The following is a 16,808-nucleotide window of genomic DNA, read 5'->3' on the forward strand; positions in this document are numbered from 1 at the left end:
TCTAAGAATTAGAAAGTTACGATGAGCCTGGATCCAGAGCAGGCCGCTATTTCGGTGGGGAATGTTCTGGAACTTAACGCCCAAAGACAGGCTTTTGGAGTTCTTACTTGAATAACTCGCTACTAAGCAAACTTCATCTGCCCTTATATATATACGGTTCAAAAATTGACCACTTGGCTACTACCTGTCCTGTATTGGTCTTGTGAAAAGGTTGCATCCAGACCTTCCAGACTACTCATGAAAGTGGTAGAGCATCCTTGCAGGACTGAGTTGAGGATATTGGTTTCAGGAAACTCCTCAGTCAATGTGGTTGAAGAGCTTAAACCACACAACCTGTGAAGTTAAAAGGAAAACCTCGGATACCTACTTGAAATGGCATGGCGTTTCGATTTGGAAATGTCGCCCCGGTGCTGCCTGGCCGCGCTGTGCGTGCTCTATAAAATGGCTCTCTCTGCTGTTTGAACGTCTAGCTACTCAAGTCTGATAGACAGTTTTGGCACCTTTTTAGCCGCGGTCTCTTTAGGCTCAAGCAGCAGGCCATAAGCAGAATAGACTTACACCGCATTTATTTATCTTTTTGATCGCCCTGCCCAGAGATCTGACTGCGGGACGAAACCCAATGGTCTCCAAACCAAGATCGAGTGGCCCTACGTCAATCTGGTCCGATGGATGTGGTCTAGTCGTAATGATGATTCGGGGTTGCTTGAGAAGGTGAATCAGAAACTCATCCATCGGCGCTTCCATATTCCATTCACGAGACACTTCATAGAGGCCGTCCACAACGAAAAGTGTTCTTTCTCTGACGACGGGGCCATTCACCATCATCATCCATAAGGCGTGAGCTAAGTCCTTGCCATCAGCCCGCCGGGGAAAATATTCGTCATAGAAGAGATTCTCCAAGTTATATTGGCATTGCCGGTTGCGATTTCCATTTAAGCCTCCGTAAAAGGGTACTCAGAATAGCCAGTTGATAAGTGGCCCCACATCTGGTGGTGGGCATAATAATAGACGATCTCCATGGACAGTGTCATCTTCCCTACTCCTGCCCGCCCTTGCATCGGAATCCGTTTCGAGGCTCAGAAAGTGACGGCAAGGACACTAAATCCCCATCATCATCTGTCCGCACTTTGAGACATGAAAGCGAGAAGGGGCGAGACTGCTCGCTGACTTGTCGTTTAGTAGAGTGTTCAAAGGATGGTGAACATGAGAAGGGAGAGGAGGATATTAATATCATCTACATGGAATGGGACCTGTCTACTTCACTAATGACCTGGCACAAGAGCGATGGTACGCCTAATGCTATTCAGACTAAGCCTGACCTGACACCGATATACGACACATTAATGCTGAGGCTATGACTGAGACAGCCACTGACGGGGAACGCTTCTTTAGTGTTGTTATCAGTTGGCCACTTGAAAGCGAAGGAGCCTATTGACCTTTTTAGCTTTTTCGACGTGAGTTTTCAACTACGTATAATGCCTAAGTAAACGAGTTTCAACGAAGTCTTTATTTGCATATTTAATTGAGTATACTGGCAGAACGATAATTACAAGATATATACTTCTCAAGCCAACCCAAACACATGTCGTCCTTATTGGATAGATTCTTTATACAAACATCTGCCATGTAAGCGACCTTAGGCTCTATCTATACAAATAAGTTGCGACTAGCCGGATGGGACTGCTTCAATAACCTTAAAAAGACCTTGGTCCTCGAAATCCAGACATAGCTATACAGCGAACTCTGCATACCTTACCTAATTTAATCGAGTTAATCTCTACAAATGTATAGTGCAAAACCGAATAACGTTTTTGACAGCATTATCACGCTTATAGACTAAATAGTTACAGTGATGGTTGGCTTTCAGCAAGGCTACGAAACCGGCTATGTAACTGGACCTACAGATCCTTAGCTTGAATTCAGCGACAAAATGACAATACGATGAATGTCTTCAGGACTTGGAGAGTTCATCAATAGCAATTATCGTACAGAAATTTTGGGATTTCATCGAGATTCTTTTGGCTATGATTCGGTGATTGCACTAGACTGAGAAACGTCTCAAGAAAATCGGTAAATTCACTTTAGCCAGCAGGATCCTGGAATCTGTGAGCTAAGCACGCTGACAATAGCGAGGACTCAACAGCCCCATTCCTGCTTCAAAATAGAATGACAGAGGTATTAGGCCCAGAGGCATGACCTGCAAGCCCTTCATCCTGCGGACCGACAACTGTGGCCACATCTTTCGCCCGCTGTACGAGAGATTTATTTATAGATATTTTGCTATAAAATCTAGGTAGGTCTTTGTTTTCATTGGGCTGTGGCTTATAGCAGCCTAGTCACTAAGTTGATGTATGTAGTCAAGGGGGAGCACAAAGCTACGATCTTACACGACGATATTGACTCCTGAAGAAGGCCCACATTCTACCCTCTCTTTATCAAGAGAACGGGTCGCAAATGCTACGGTATGTCGTTGACGTGCGCCGTGATTTCTCCTTCTAGGGCTGCGGACTTTTTGTGTCAACCTATGAAGCAATGGTAGACCACAGTCGGCGAACACTGAAAGCATCCGAAAGGAACAAATATCCATGGAATCATCTATTTATGTAACAATCATCAATGAACACACCAATGGTCATGGTAGCCCCTTACACGCGGACAGCCGCTGAAGCCAATTATCCGTCAAAATGTCCTTTGTGCAATGAAATGTAATCGATGACAAGCTTCTTTCAAGCTCACTAGCGTGCTGAAGGACGTAGTGGCTCTGGGTAGCACAGTTGGCTTCTCTGCTTAAACAAGGTCAATGAAACAAAGGCATGATGGATGAAACCCTCTAATTAAGGAACTCCAAAAGACCATGGGAGCTTCTCTTCATAAATATTTGACTTTGCACCGTAACAGCTGAAACAAACTAGTGAAGAGGTATGAGATGACGAGATTTATCTTACACAAGATGCTTCTAGAACTCCCTGTTGACGTCCTTTTAGCGGTGATAGAGCAGGTTAGGGTCAAAAGGGTAGACCATTCATTTGTGAACTATGCTGACTTGCGAAAAATAGCTGCGGGACCCCTTCGCCCTGGAACAGCTGTCCTATGTCTCTAAGTTTTTATGGGATCTATTACAGTCGTTCTTGTACAAAGACGTTGAAGTTTTGGCGTTAAGCGAGGAAAAACTTGACAGTGTGAATATAGGGCCAGTATTAACAGCACATAATGATAGGGGTGTCCTCAAGCACACAAGATCCATCAGCTTTGTATCGCCATTCCTAAGTCCAGGGATTCGTCGTTGCATCCACGACGGTCCACAAGAAGGTTCAATCGTCATCCAGAAACTCGCCACGAATGTGCTGTCACTGATACGATCGTGTAAGGACGGAAATCTGCGGAGTTTCAGGCGAGAATTCCTCCCAGGTCGAATTAACTTAGATACACTTCATTTAACATCCATGAAGTTGGGATCTAGGCACTTGTATACCACCAGAGATTCTCGGACCCAGTGGCGTGCTACAACTTCATCACCAGAACCTTGAGTCTATCCGTCTAATTACCGACTATCATTGTCCGAAATGTAATTCACATCCCCCGCTACGATTGTCTGCCTTTGAAAAATTGAAGAAAATTACTTGGATTGGACTGGGTTCTGCCCCCCGTTTCAACGAGCTGCGCAGCACGATTATCTCTCGGTCCCATCAATTGATGGAGCTCAATCTCGATCTCGTCAGTCATGTCATCATCCATGTTACTAAACCAAGTCGTGCAGTCGATGCACTCGCCTTACCATGGTTACTCGGGCTGGATGGCACTGTCAAGCAGCCGATATTTACAAATCTCCGACACTTGTCTCTGTCACACATTCCCTTGCAACCAGAGGCTGAGAAACTGGTGTCCTCAATCAAATTCGGTACTCTGCGTTCATTGCGCCTGCGGAATTGCCACGGCTGGGAAGATTTGCTAAAAGAAATCACACACTCGCATCGCGACATCCAACTAAAGACGTTCGAAATTACGGCGCATACCGAAAGTTTTTACAGCAAGCCTGAGCCCGGCAAGTATATACGGGACTTTCTAGGTGTACTCAGAGGCTTAGTAGAGCTATATGTGTCTATCGATTGCAAGTCAAGCATTGACAAGATGTGGACCGCCGCACTGCAACATCGACAAACATTAAGATCCTTCGTTCACTACCGAAAGAGACATTCGGTGCTTAATTCCCAGAATGGCCTACTCCATATGGATAATAGGGCTTACTTATCCGAGAACCCATCGTTGAGTGACCTCGGTAAACTCGACCTACACTTCCTCGCAATAAGTTGCGATCTTATATATCTGGTTAGCCTCTAACTCCATCAAACCCTACGTTATTGGACCGCCCGCGCTCATTACTCTTTTATATAGGACATCCTTTGCCAAAGGTTCACCGAGAACTCCTCATTGTATGTCCTCCACATCCGAAAGTCAACCTACAATGAACAAAATCATCCCATTCCTCGTTTGAAAAATATAGCCAATCCGAGCAAATACCCCGACCTTAATTCCCCTAGCAGACCCCAGAACTGGGCCCTCAGACCCGTAGACGGCCACAGCCTTCCGCCAGTAACAGACTCTCTGCATGAGTTTCTGCAATGGGCATTTGGGCAGGGTGGGATATCCCCGTTGCAGATCGTTGCAGTCGGCGATTTCACTTATAACGGTCGGTACGCGGCTAAGAATAGCTTCTTTTGCAGAGCTCAGTCTCCGACCTCTGATCAAAATGGGTGTTTTCGGAAGTATCGGAGGCTTTTAGACAAGGATCGGTCTCTTTGGGCGCTGGTTGACCGCTATTCGGATTCGTTGCAGGCTTGTCCGACTGGTACCTTACTATAGATTTGGAAATAGACGTGGGACTTTCTTTTGATGGTATTTGGGGAGGTGCATCGTGGTCTTTTGCTTTCTTTTGGGTATTGTCAGAATGCGTGGGTTTGTTACTTTTTATTATATTTATCCTGAATTGATACTTTACTTGCCAAAATCTTGGGTCTAATCTAGTTATGCTGGAGACTCCCAGAGCTCCATTCAACAAATATAACAGGCCAATAGAGTCCAAGGATCTCCCACAACACACAAACATCCACGATCATATCCTCTTCCCATGAGGCGATTTTCTTCTTCGACCAATGTCTAGAAAAAGGAAACTACAAGGACCCCAAGCCTTACATCTGACGCTTTACGAAACAGGCCGTTGTTGACAAACGGTCAAGCGACATTCATATGCGTAGTAACGTTTAGGTACGGAGCATTATCTTGGGAAATATATATATAAATGAAGCACGCAATGCTGTTTGCAGTTGTCCTGTTTTTATTTTCTTATGTAGGATCGATATCGTGGATCCGAGTCATTTGAATCGGAAAGAATAGCGCTAGGGCTACTATTTGCTATCAATAGTGTTTCTGTACGTTTCAAGGATCAATGGCCATATGCAAGTGGGGGTGTAGGGGAGTATAGCGTTATGCAATGCATGTTTATTTACCACTGACGGTCAATTTCGGCAGTGAATTATGTAGATCTCGATCAGAAAACGTTGACATTTGGGATATAAAGTAGATATAATATAAGTAGTATCTGGTCCAGAAAAAAAGAGTGAATAGGTCTATGGTCTAAATTAGTCTAATAATATCCTCTATCACACATTACCTAAGGTCTCTATCTTTCTCCGCTATCCCAACGATACACAACACTCGTGGACATCACCCTCTTCTATGCACAAACCCCATTACTTAGATGCAGCCGCCTCGCCCTTCCAAGCTAGCCACGCAAAGGCAATGACCATCTTGAACCCGGCGGCCATCCACAACGCCGACTGCATGCCCCCGCTACTCCGACTCAACCACCCACCCACAATAGCTCCAACCAGCAACATCACAACACTCCCGATACGCCGATTCCGCTTCGCATTGGTCGTCGGCACAGCTGCCAGTTTGGGGTCGGACGCGACATCGAAATACACGCTGGTGAGGACCACTGTCGGGATCTCATTGTACCCCAGCGCCCGACTGGAGGTGATGGAGCCGGCGGACTGGAATGCCAAGAGCGCGATGGGGATGAGTTCCAGGAAAAGACGACCGCCTGTCAAGGAGGCGTCTTCTAAGGTGTGCGGAATGAGGTCGCCTTCGATGAGGGCGACGGCGATGATGATGAGAACAGACTGGAAGACGAATGAGAGGAAGAGGGTCCCGCGTCGGCGGGCCCCGGCGCGGCGGGTAATGTTGGCGAGCATGAACGCGCCGATGAAGAAAAATGCGATTGAACAGAGGGATTTGAGCCAGCCCCACGGTTTGCTCGTTGGTTGACCTGAAGCGCCTAGGCCGAGGAAAATTGTGTTTCCTGTCCATTGTTAGCATTTATTTGTTGCGTATTGCGTGAAAATGGGAGTTGACGCATCGGCGCGCTCTTATTGGAACTTACCGGTCTGCATTGCCAAGAAACAGGACCAGGCATTGTAGGCGCTGCTATCACAGAGTCCGGTGGTGAAACAGAGTAGAAGACAGATGAGATCGGTGTATTTGACATTTACGGATTGTTTCCACCATGCTGAGAAGGAGGTCTTCGCTGGCGGTTGAAAGGCTTCAAGGTCGGGAGGGTTGCCCGACGACGGATTTCCGCTCATTGATTCCGGTCTAATCGATCTCAGATAAGAATTCGGGAGAGACGAGATCGTGGCTCGGGGCTTTTTCCTTTTCGACTTCCAGTCCTGAGCGGTTTGCAGAGTATTTGTGAAGGAAGAAGGGAGGTCGGGTATGACAGCGCGGGCGCAAAATTTGCAGTTGGAGTCATTGGGGTCGGAGCGAGTCCGATGTCGCCATAGTTTCTGGGCTTTTAAGGACGATCTTTCTCGTCCGGAGAAAAGCGCCCGTCTCGTTTCTAGATAAATTGAGGTCTCTCGGTTACTCAAAATGGCTGGTGCCTAATTTTTTTCTGGGCATGGTTCGCGATTGCGACATTGGCCCGAGGGAGAATGATTGGATTCTGTTTCTTCTTCCTTAAGGAACATCCAGAATATCCCCCATTCTGCTTCTAACAAGTGGACCTCGGCCCACGCCCCGCACGGATAGGGCTGACCGATGAAGCAATAATTTGCTGAAGATGTGTCAAATGATTCCCTCAGCCTGATTAAAACAGAGTGATAATTGGACTCCTGCATACATGACAGGTTCAATCTTAGATCCTCCGTCAGGGTCAGGGAGTCAGGAGAACTCCTGACGGAGTTGAAGTATTCATCCATTTCAATACGGTATCGGATCCCTGTCATAATAACAGTGGGCTACCCAATAGCGGATAACCGGCACGACTGACAGCGTAGGCAGAAGGTGACACCAACTTTTCAATAGATTGTTCCACTTCTCCCCTCCTACTACAGCTACTTATGTAGATACTCCTTACTCCTTGGTGTATGCGGCCGAAAACAAACAAACCAAGAGTCCAGTTCGATCATAATCCATCATTGGTGGCCACTCTTCTTGTGTCACCACAACAAACGGATCTTTCCAGCTGGTCTTGCATCATGGTTCCACGACACGGCACAGTCATCGGCCAATGAGTTCGATATCTCAATGGACAGTAACAAGCTTCCATCCCGACCACGCGATACCATATATGGCGACTGCGATCAATTCGAGATCCTCGGGCGAAAGCTGATGCGGAGAACCCTCCCACACGAAACGGGCCAGACTAACGCTCGGGCGTTTTCACTGGTTACCACCAAAACGAGCAACCTTCCTTTTGCGAGCTATGAAGCCATAAGTGGCTCGTATAATAGGTTGATGACCTGACGCCAACAAAGCGTGTTTAGGGAGTGGTGATGTATCCTGTCGTCATCACCGTATCATCAACGCCACCAAGCACTGTATTAATAGATCCCCCCCCCGGCAGCCTGAATAGTGTCGCCTTATTCACAATGAATTACATCAATTGAATGTGAAACCTATCTGAACTATCAATTTCCCAATTGCATATCTCTTGAGTGGTACGTGGGTTCCTCCCATTCTCGAGAAGAGTATCAGGTAATGACTGAGCAGGTCATCGCCATGCCGATCACATCGAAAGTTGGAGAAGCCGTCCGTCAGGGCCAAGAATCCGTACAACAGGCAATGAGCTCCGCCACGGGTTCGAATAAACCAGACTTCTCGAAATGGAATACTGAGGAGATGCTGGAGACCACTGTGGACAAGGACGGAAACCCTGTGACCAACGTCGACTCATTTACCGACGGTGCTAAGTTGGCGAAAGGACAACTTGGTCAAGACGAAGCGGATGCATATGAAGCCGCAAACGAAGACTTTGACTAGAGTTTTGTCGTCGGTTTATTTAGCATGCCGTTGACAGTGACGGCACCCTTACGTCCTTACTGGCGGATGAAGAGAGAGATCAGAATGTCATTATTATGAAATGTACGTATGTATGCATGAAACGCAATATAGTAGTTTTTTTTTTGCCGTGTTCGGGCGATCGTTATCCGACCGGCAACACATCAGTGTCGAATTGCGAAACATGTGTAACTGTAGATTAGACATTGAAAATGATATGCATTGAGTCGAGTCCCCTGGCACATTTTGCTATCTCCGGCCGGTGGAGATTGCTATGGCAACCCACTCTGGCCTCCCCTGCCTGAGGCCGAGACCATGCCCGAAACGGCAAAACCCAAACGAGGGTCAGTGGCCAACCCTGCCATGTGAAGCCAGAGTCCATCGTCAAGTTCAATTGGAAACGCTTCTCGTTTGTTATTGAAACTCTCTCTCTTTCTCTTCTGGTTCCCTTCGTGATACCAGGGCTTCTTTGTCCAGTCCACCCCTTGCGCGCTCATCACTGCATGTTTCTCTCTTTCATTTTCCATCGCAGGGACCCCTCTCCAGTGAACTGACTCTCCGCTGTTTACCCCCTGGTTGAAAGGAGGGTCGATGTACCTGTCAGTATTTGGTGGATATTGACTCCTTTATATTCAACCTTAAACCGCAGGAGTCTCCGGGGCACTTCTCCACAAAAAGAAGGGAAGGTACACTTGCTCCCTGCGCCGGGTGCACCAGCATCAGCTCCTGTCTCCATCAATTGACTGTCCTTAATTGAACACCATCTCGGCTCACCTCCCCCTCCCAGCAGTGGTGCAATTGTCTGTATGTACCACCAATTAGTCCACCGCCAACGTGAGCTCAGCACTCAATTTGTACAGTTATTGAGGGGTCACAGTCAGGATATGTCCTTGGATCCGCGCGTCTACCAGCACATTGGTCATGGCTATGGGCCTGGCTCGCAGTCATCCGCCTCGTTTTCCAATATCTCCGCCTTAACGAGCATCACCAGCCCGTCCATCCAATCGAGCACTGCTTCCGCGGCCGCTCTGCGGTCGAATGCTTCGAGCCCATCCCTGCGCGCAAGAGAAGGCGTGGCCATGCACGGCGGCCATCTCGATGGTGCGTCAAGCCCGTCGCCTGGTGGAAATGTTCGGGTCGTGGTCCGGGTGAGGAAGTTCCTGCCCAGAGGTATGTAGGGAGAAGTCTGAGCCAGTAGGTATTACTGGGATATTGGGTACTAAATTGAATACTACAGAAATCGAGCGCCATGCGGAGTGCTTGATTGCTATGGATCCCCGTACGCAGATGACCAAATTAAAGGCGCCCAGGCTGGATCCAGAAGACGAAGGGAAACCGAAGTCGCAAGCTCGCGGGAAGGTCTTGGAGGATAAGTCGTTCATCTTCGATAATTCTTTCTGGTCACACGATACAAACGACGATCATTATGCCCACCAGGAGGATGTTTACAATTGCTTAGGAGAGGAATTTCTGGATCATAACTTCGAAGGATATCACACCTGTATTTTCGCCTACGGCCAGACGGGTTCCGGCAAGAGTTACACCATGATGGGTACCCCGGAGCAACCGGGCTTAATCCCACGGACCTGCGAAGACTTGTTTCAACGCATAGAGGGTGTTCAATCGCCCGACATCAGCTTCAACGTCCGCGTCTCCTACTTCGAGGTTTACAACGAGCATGTGCGCGACCTGCTGGTGCCCCGGACTGACCCACCTCATTACCTTCGGATCCGCGAGTCGCCCTCCGAGGGGCCTTACGTGAAGGACCTCACGGAGGCGACGGTTAAGAATTTCGCCGAACTCATGAAATTCATGCGCAAAGGTGATGCTTCTCGCACAGTGGCTAGCACCAAAATGAACGATACCTCGTCCCGGTCTCATGCGGTCTTCACGATCACCTTGAAACAAATCCATCACGACCTATCCACCGACGAGACGACGGAGCGCACGGCACGGATTCGCCTGGTTGACCTGGCAGGATCGGAACGAGCTAAGTCGACTGAAGCGACCGGGCAGCGATTACGCGAAGGGTCTAATATCAACAAGTCCCTGACGACCTTGGGCCGAGTGATTGCGGCCTTGGCAGATCCCAAGCCAGGCCGATCCGGCAAACGGAAAGGCAAGGACGTTGTCCCGTATCGCGACTCGATCCTCACCTGGCTGCTCAAAGACAGCCTGGGCGGCAACTCCAAGACCGCCATGATTGCGTGCATCTCTCCCTCGGACTACGAGGAGACCCTTTCCACGCTCCGCTACGCAGACCAAGCGAAACGCATCCGCACTCGCGCTCGCGTCAACCAGGATCACTTGTCTGCGGCTGAGCGCGACAAACAGATCGCAGAAATGGCGGAGACCATCCGTACGCTGCAGCTCAGTGTCAGTCAGGCGACAGCAAACCGTCGGGAGAGTGAGATTCAAAACGAGAAGCTAGAGGAATATCAGCAGAAAGTGGAGAAGCTGCAGCGATTAATGGAGGAGACAAAGATGGTTAGTGAATGCAAGATTAAGCAGCTGCAGACGGAGAATGAAGCCCTGCGCAATCACTTGAAATTGGCACTCGATAGTTTGAAGAACCCGATCCCACCCGTGACAGTCGAGAAACGCAGAAGCCGAGGCAGTCTTTCCCCCGTGGATGAATACGACAAGGAAAATCAGCCTGGATCGCCAACCTCAGATGTGGAGCCAGAGCCTGACTTGATCTGGGAGGACGAGGATACAATTCGTATTAAGGGTCGTGAACTTGAAGCTCACGACATGCAGGCTGATATGGAGGATCTACTTATGGATATCAACCTGTTCAAGAGGAAGCTGGCCTCCGATCACGAGCGATTCCGGGCATCTCAGAAACAGGGAAGCCGGAAACGACGGCGAGCGCTGGGGGATGTCTGGACGAATAACCGATGAGTGTGGCCGGCTAGGCCTGCAGGGCGGCTTTTTGATTGTTGGGCGCTGCGGAATATGGTGTTTGGGTTCGGGTTCTGGTGGCAGATTGCTTTTCGCCTGTTTCTTCTTACTTGATATCTGGTATGGGTTTGTTTGTTTCGTGTTGGTGGAAATATTTGCTTTTTGATCGGTATTCTTCTTTTTCTGCGATGAATGATGAGCCTATGGTATGTCAGGATATCGGGATGCGACGCATGATTGAATGATTGACTGATGTTGAATAATTTGGAGATTGAATAGAGCAAGGGATGCACGACCTGATGATTTGGAATAAATATGACATTATAGCGTAGAATGACATGCTTTAAAAGGAGAAAGATGTGCGAACCACTTATCTAGTAAATAGTTAAAAAGAAGGTACTAAGAAACCGGACTAGGGCTGCATTAGTGCTAGTGGCCGCTTATGGCATCATGCCGAATTTGGGTGAGTCAGGCTCTCTTTGATTCATCCCCACAATCCTCTATCGAAAAAAAAAGTCTCCAATGCCCCTCCGCTCCGTCGCTATCGTCATTTAGTCCGCTTTTCCCACTATGGCGAACCCCTTCGACCCTATGCAGACCTCCTCCCCCTCCCCTTCACTTAGTCCTGCGCCCACGACGCAACAATCCACCGACATGTCCTCCCAACCCCCCTCTCAACCAGCGCCGTCGTCCACTGGCCCATCAAAACCCGCCAAGCCAGCTAAACAACCCAAGTCTAAAGATGCCCCTCCTGCCGCGGGCGGAGCTACAGGCGAAGAAAAACTCAGCCCGGCGGAACTGAAGAAAAAAGCAAAGGCCGAAAAGGCCGCCCGTCGAGCTAAGGAGAGAGCTGAGAGGGAAGGCGGCGCCGGCGCCGGCGCCGGTGCTGGACCAGGTCCAAACGCTGTACCGCCTAAGAAGGGCTCAGCTGGAGGCGGCGCGGGAGGAAAGGAGGCTCCGGGTCAGCTACAGAAGGGACAGAAACACCGACGCGGATCCGCTACACAGGCCAACGCTACCGAGCAGAAGAAGAAGCAGGAGGATAAGAGCGTTGCGGTCTTCGGGCATTTGTATGGACAACCGAGGAGGACTACTGTTGCTGGCGCTGGGAAGGAAGTCCACCCCGCCGTATTGGCATTGGGTTTGCAGATGAGCAATTATGTTGTTTGCGGTAGCAGTGCTCGGTGTGTGGCTACGTTGCTTGCTTTTAAGCGGGTATGTTTGTTTTTTGGGAGGGGCGGGTTGTCGTCTTTGATGCTGATTCTTTTATAGGTGATCGAGGCTTATACTACCCCCTTGGGTACTTCTCTTTCGCGTCATTTGACTACCCACCTTTCCCACCAGATTACCTATCTCTCTACATGTCGGCCCCTTTCGATCAGTCAAGGCAACGCCATCCGTGCGCTTAAGCTGGAGATCGCCTCCATCGATCCTTCCGTCCCTGAAGCTAGCGCGAAAGAAACGCTGTGTGATTTTATTGATAGTTTTATCCGCGAGAAGATTACCGTGGCCGACCAGGTTATTGCAGCCAGCGCCGCACAGAAGGTTCGAGATGGTGATGTGATCGTAACTTTCGCCGGCAGTTCGATCGTTAAACAGACGCTTCTTGCCGCACACAAACAGGGCAAGAAGTTCCGCGTGTCCATCATCGACTCCCGTCCGTTGTTCGAAGGCAAGAACATGGCCCGCACATTGGCCAATGCAGGTCTGGAAGTGCAGTATTCTCTTGTCAACGGAATCAGCCATGCCATCAAGGATGCCACGAAGGTTTTCCTCGGCGCACACGCCATGACCAGTAATGGACGACTCTACTCCCGTGTCGGCACAGCGCTGGTCGCCATGTCGGCCAAGGAACGCGCTGGCGGTGTGGAGGTACCTGTCATTGTCTGCTGTGAGACCGTCAAGTTCACAGACCGTGTCGCTCTTGACAGCATCGTCGTCAACGAAATCGCTGATGCCGACGAGCTGGTCCCCAACCACTCCGTGCAACAGATAACAGGTTTGCCGGACGCCGTCGAAGCTGCTGCTGCCCAGACCGATAATAAGAAAGGCGGCAATAAGGCTACCGCTAACGCTCCCCCTACAGACTCCACACCCGCCACCAATGGCTCCTCTCCTCTTACAGACTGGAAGGACACGCCTAATCTGCAGCTATTAAATATCATGTACGATGTGACCCCGGCCGAGTACGTCGACATGGTAGTTACAGAGATGGGCAGCTTGCCGCCAAGCGCGGTTCCGATCGTGCATCGGATGAGTACGAACCTGTGAATGACGGTTGTTCTTTTGGCTCGTGAAATGAAAATGTAGCTCAGGGTATCGGGATATGCATGGTTTTTAATAGATTTGCGGCTTAACCAGAAGGTATGATTCTATAGTCATAGCATATCATGTAAAATTAAAAAGTAAAATGACTACCAAACAATCGATCATACTCCAAAAGTGCCAGTGACATCGATAAGAGAGTAAAAGGTCACATGGAGATAGATCCAAAGCGGTCAAATACTGCCATCACTTATCGTATATGTTTACAAAATCCATCATACATCAACTCCAAAGTACATACACATACACTCACTAACCCAAACACAAATATCAAACACAAACGTTCTCACCCCATCCTCAACTCAATCCTCTAAAAACCAATCACTAGCCCAAATCCACAACGTCAAAATGGTACGCCCCCTCATCAGTCCCTCACAGTTCACCCACTAACAAATACCCAAAAACCGACAGAGCAAAGACTCAACCCCAACACACATCCACATGCATCACCCCCGCCTAGCCGACTACTTCGAAGACTTCACCCGCCCTCACACATCCTCCACACCCTCCACAACATCCACAACCCACCTCTACAACAATCATACCGTAACCTACGGCTCCTCGTCCCCGACCCTCGTCCCCTCGTTCCTGCCCATCGAAGACATCTACGTCGCGCCGCAGTACCAGCCTCCGAATCCCGAGGACGAGGATGATGTGGTGCCGGACCAGCACGCCGCGTTCGGAATTAGTAGGGCTATGGAGAGGCGGAGGGAGGCTGTTTGGAGGGATTTGGGGCTGGAGGGGTTAGTTGCTAGTTCGGGGTTGGGGAGGTATAAGGGGGCTAGGGTTAAGGGTGGGGGGCGGTTGATGGGAGGGAAGAGGGTTGTTTGTTTGAGGTGATGATTTTTTCTGCTCTTGATTCTTTGATTTAGTTTGGGGTTGGGGGTGTTTGGGTTGGGTCCTTCTCTTTTAGATTATGGGGTTAATGGGGTGTATGGTTTATGTGATTTGGATGGTGTGTGTGGATGTACTTTGTTCGTTATCATTATTAAGCCCGACGTGTGGTATATCTAGTTAAGAAAGGTAAATCTGATTAGATGCGGATCACGTCCACCCGTGCACGTTCGTAGATTTTGTGGCTGATGTGTTTTTGGTCGCGTTCTTCTGGGGCGATTACCCGGGGGTGGATTGCCATTTGTGCGTATGTTCCTGCTGCTCGGCGTTTGGAGAGGGTGCCGGGGTTGATTACCAGGACGCTATCCACTACCTGTTCATCTTGTTAGTTTGGGTTGGGAGCAGGGCTGGAGTGGGTGGTGCTTACTTTGACGAATGGTGGGAGCATACTGGGGACGATCAGGACGTCTGGTCGGACGTTCCACCACTCGCCTAGCTTCATGTAGCTGACGTCGAGCGTGGCGCCCGTGGGGAGGCCGTCCTCGGTCCCTGACTTGGGGAGAGCGTATCGCGACGACGGCGGGAAGACGGGGGAGAAATGTCTTTGCTCGATGAGATGCTTCGACAACCGGGTCAAGATGTTGCCTTCTTTGGGTTTGCCGTGCAAAGCCTCCTCTCTCCGCAGCTCGTATAGTACGTCGTGCGAGCACATGCCAATGACGGCCTCATTCAAGGATAAAGTCACTGGGTTAGACACCATGCGCACTTGCTTGGGCAAGCCGAGCTCCTTCTTCGGTAGCTGCTCTTGCGGCCAGGAGACGTGCTTGCTCACTGCGTCACGGACGGAAGGAACCATCACAATCGTAATGCTAGGCACTGCTGCGACTAATCTCTGCAGAGGGGCCGTAATGCAATGCCGGAATACGGTGGCCAAGGTGGCTGTGTCTGGGTCGTATCCGTTCGATTCGGGTAGGTCAAAGTCTCCCGATGCTAGCAGTGGATGTTCGATATCTAAAAATGGACCCATAAGTATGAGACTATCCGCGTAGTTCTCAGCCGCTTTCTGGCATATCTCGTTGAGCGGCTCGAAATCTAGATTGTCGTCGGCTGTGTACGGGCCCGAGGAGATCATTACATTCAAAGGAGAAGAGCCGGTCTCCTCCATTCGTTCATTAATGCCTTCCATGATAGGTACAGATGATGCTGCCGGCGGTAAGAGAGGGGCGGAAAGAACTTCCTTGACCGAGAAGTAGTCCCCCGATGCATTGATGCCTCGTAGGGCGACAATTTGTCCCGGAAAGAAGCTCACTGCCGGTAGATTGTCTACTTTCAGAGGTACGCGCAATCCAGCTCCTGTCCGTCTCGATGTCTCCAGTACAAGAGATGCTGGGTTAAGTTTTCCTTCCATGCTATCCGACGCGATACGCCCAACAGCAACGATCTCGCTAGTACTCTGGGTGGCCGCACTGCCAAATGGGAGGTCCTCTGTCTCGTATTCCTTCTGGAACAATGTCATAAACTCGTCAATGCGGTCATCGAGAATCTCGGATGCTTCAGACAGTCGCATTGCCATGGGCTTGTACCCGAACTTCTTCAGATCCGTGTTTGCAGTGGGCCGTATCCGAGCCTCTGAAAAGGGAGCCATAGGAGTCTCTGGTCCTGATAAGTGCTCATTGATAGTCTCAAGTGTCTGGCCTGGATTCTGGCGCTCAGAGAAGGAGACAGACCTATGTCTATAGTCAATTCATAATTTCCCAGTAATTCGAAATAGACTCCTTGTGACATACTGCACTCCATCACTTGCAACACCTCCATTCATAGTCCGTAAAGCCCTAGTTCCCATGGGAGACTCGCCAACCTTTCCAACTTTAGACGTAGAGGGTGAAGCAAAGTCCGCCTTCCGTTTCGCTGAGTTTGGCGTTCGACCGTGGTGCGCCTTTGGAGTCAACCCATCCAGCCTAAAACAATCCCGTCAACCACCTCATCACACCACTACACCATCCACAGAGCATGAATCTGTGACTTACATGCCAAAAACGTCGGTTGTTGCAGCAGCGCGCGGGGTAGCGGTCGGCATGTTTCTTTTCTCGGTTTGTCGGCCAGACTTGCTGCGAATTTCTCGCTCCAAAATCTCCTGAACATCACGTTTGAAAAGCCTCACCGTTTCCAGGTTCAGCTTGGTCTCCTCCGACCCCATTTTCAAGCAAAATGACTCCCATTTGTAAAACAGCTCTTGCGGGGTTATAGAGTGGACTCGTAGAATGGATTGAAGCTCGGCAAGGACGTCCTTCGGGAGTCCATCGGGAGTGGAAGATGCGAAGAGCTCATTCAGCTCTCCAACAACGTCCTCCATGGCGATAATAAGCCCGTTTCAATTGCGTCGTGGTTCAATTGGTAAGAGCCAAGTC

The 16,808-nt window shown here is 49.6% G+C and overlaps 6 protein-coding genes across 6 annotated transcripts; 4 read left to right on the forward strand and 2 right to left on the reverse strand.

Annotated features, from left to right (window-relative positions):
* Positions 1-2,950: 2,950 nt before the first annotated feature.
* BDW43DRAFT_310235 (uncharacterized protein) lies at positions 2,951-4,860 on the forward strand (the record flags this gene model as incomplete). The annotated part of the gene is made up of 5 exons (XM_032046877.1): positions 2,951-2,998; positions 3,057-3,179; positions 3,218-3,363; positions 3,450-4,326; positions 4,393-4,860. The coding sequence occupies 5 exons, from the start codon at positions 2,951-2,953 to the stop codon at positions 4,858-4,860; spliced, it is 1,662 nt and encodes a 553-aa protein (XP_031901409.1).
* A 740-nt stretch (positions 4,861-5,600) lies between these two features.
* On the reverse strand, positions 5,601-6,789 carry BDW43DRAFT_57586 (YoaK family protein). Its single transcript, XM_032050259.1, has 2 exons — positions 6,440-6,789; positions 5,601-6,358 (listed from the first exon to the last, which is right to left on the reverse strand). The coding sequence occupies exons 1-2, from the start codon at positions 6,639-6,641 to the stop codon at positions 5,748-5,750; spliced, it is 813 nt and encodes a 270-aa protein (XP_031901410.1). The 5' UTR covers positions 6,642-6,789; the 3' UTR covers positions 5,601-5,747.
* A 795-nt stretch (positions 6,790-7,584) lies between these two features.
* Positions 7,585-8,319, forward strand: BDW43DRAFT_310237 (uncharacterized protein; the record flags this gene model as incomplete). The annotated part of the gene is made up of 2 exons (XM_032046878.1): positions 7,585-7,725; positions 8,050-8,319. The coding sequence occupies 2 exons, from the start codon at positions 7,585-7,587 to the stop codon at positions 8,317-8,319; spliced, it is 411 nt and encodes a 136-aa protein (XP_031901411.1).
* Positions 8,320-9,512: 1,193 nt separating this feature from the next.
* Positions 9,513-11,589, forward strand: BDW43DRAFT_57580 (kinesin-3 family protein uncB). Its single transcript, XM_032050258.1, has one exon. The coding sequence runs from the start codon at positions 9,607-9,609 to the stop codon at positions 11,239-11,241; it is 1,635 nt and encodes a 544-aa protein (XP_031901412.1). The 5' UTR covers positions 9,513-9,606; the 3' UTR covers positions 11,242-11,589.
* A 169-nt stretch (positions 11,590-11,758) lies between these two features.
* Positions 11,759-13,712, forward strand: BDW43DRAFT_273548 (translation initiation factor eIF2B subunit delta). The gene is made up of 2 exons (XM_032041634.1): positions 11,759-12,456; positions 12,514-13,712. The coding sequence occupies exons 1-2, from the start codon at positions 11,812-11,814 to the stop codon at positions 13,510-13,512; spliced, it is 1,644 nt and encodes a 547-aa protein (XP_031901413.1). The 5' UTR covers positions 11,759-11,811; the 3' UTR covers positions 13,513-13,712.
* Positions 13,713-14,395: 683 nt separating this feature from the next.
* On the reverse strand, positions 14,396-16,798 carry BDW43DRAFT_273550 (DNA-directed DNA polymerase alpha subunit POL12). The gene is made up of 4 exons (XM_032041635.1): positions 16,428-16,798; positions 16,188-16,358; positions 14,828-16,127; positions 14,396-14,773 (listed from the first exon to the last, which is right to left on the reverse strand). The coding sequence occupies exons 1-4, from the start codon at positions 16,751-16,753 to the stop codon at positions 14,600-14,602; spliced, it is 1,971 nt and encodes a 656-aa protein (XP_031901414.1). The 5' UTR covers positions 16,754-16,798; the 3' UTR covers positions 14,396-14,599.
* Positions 16,799-16,808: the final 10 nt, after the last annotated feature.

The sequence above is a fragment of the Aspergillus alliaceus genome (assembly GCF_009176365.1).
Source record: "Aspergillus alliaceus strain CBS 536.65 unplaced genomic scaffold BDW43scaffold_16, whole genome shotgun sequence".
NCBI classification, from domain to species: Eukaryota; Fungi; Ascomycota; class Eurotiomycetes; order Eurotiales; family Aspergillaceae; genus Aspergillus; species Aspergillus alliaceus.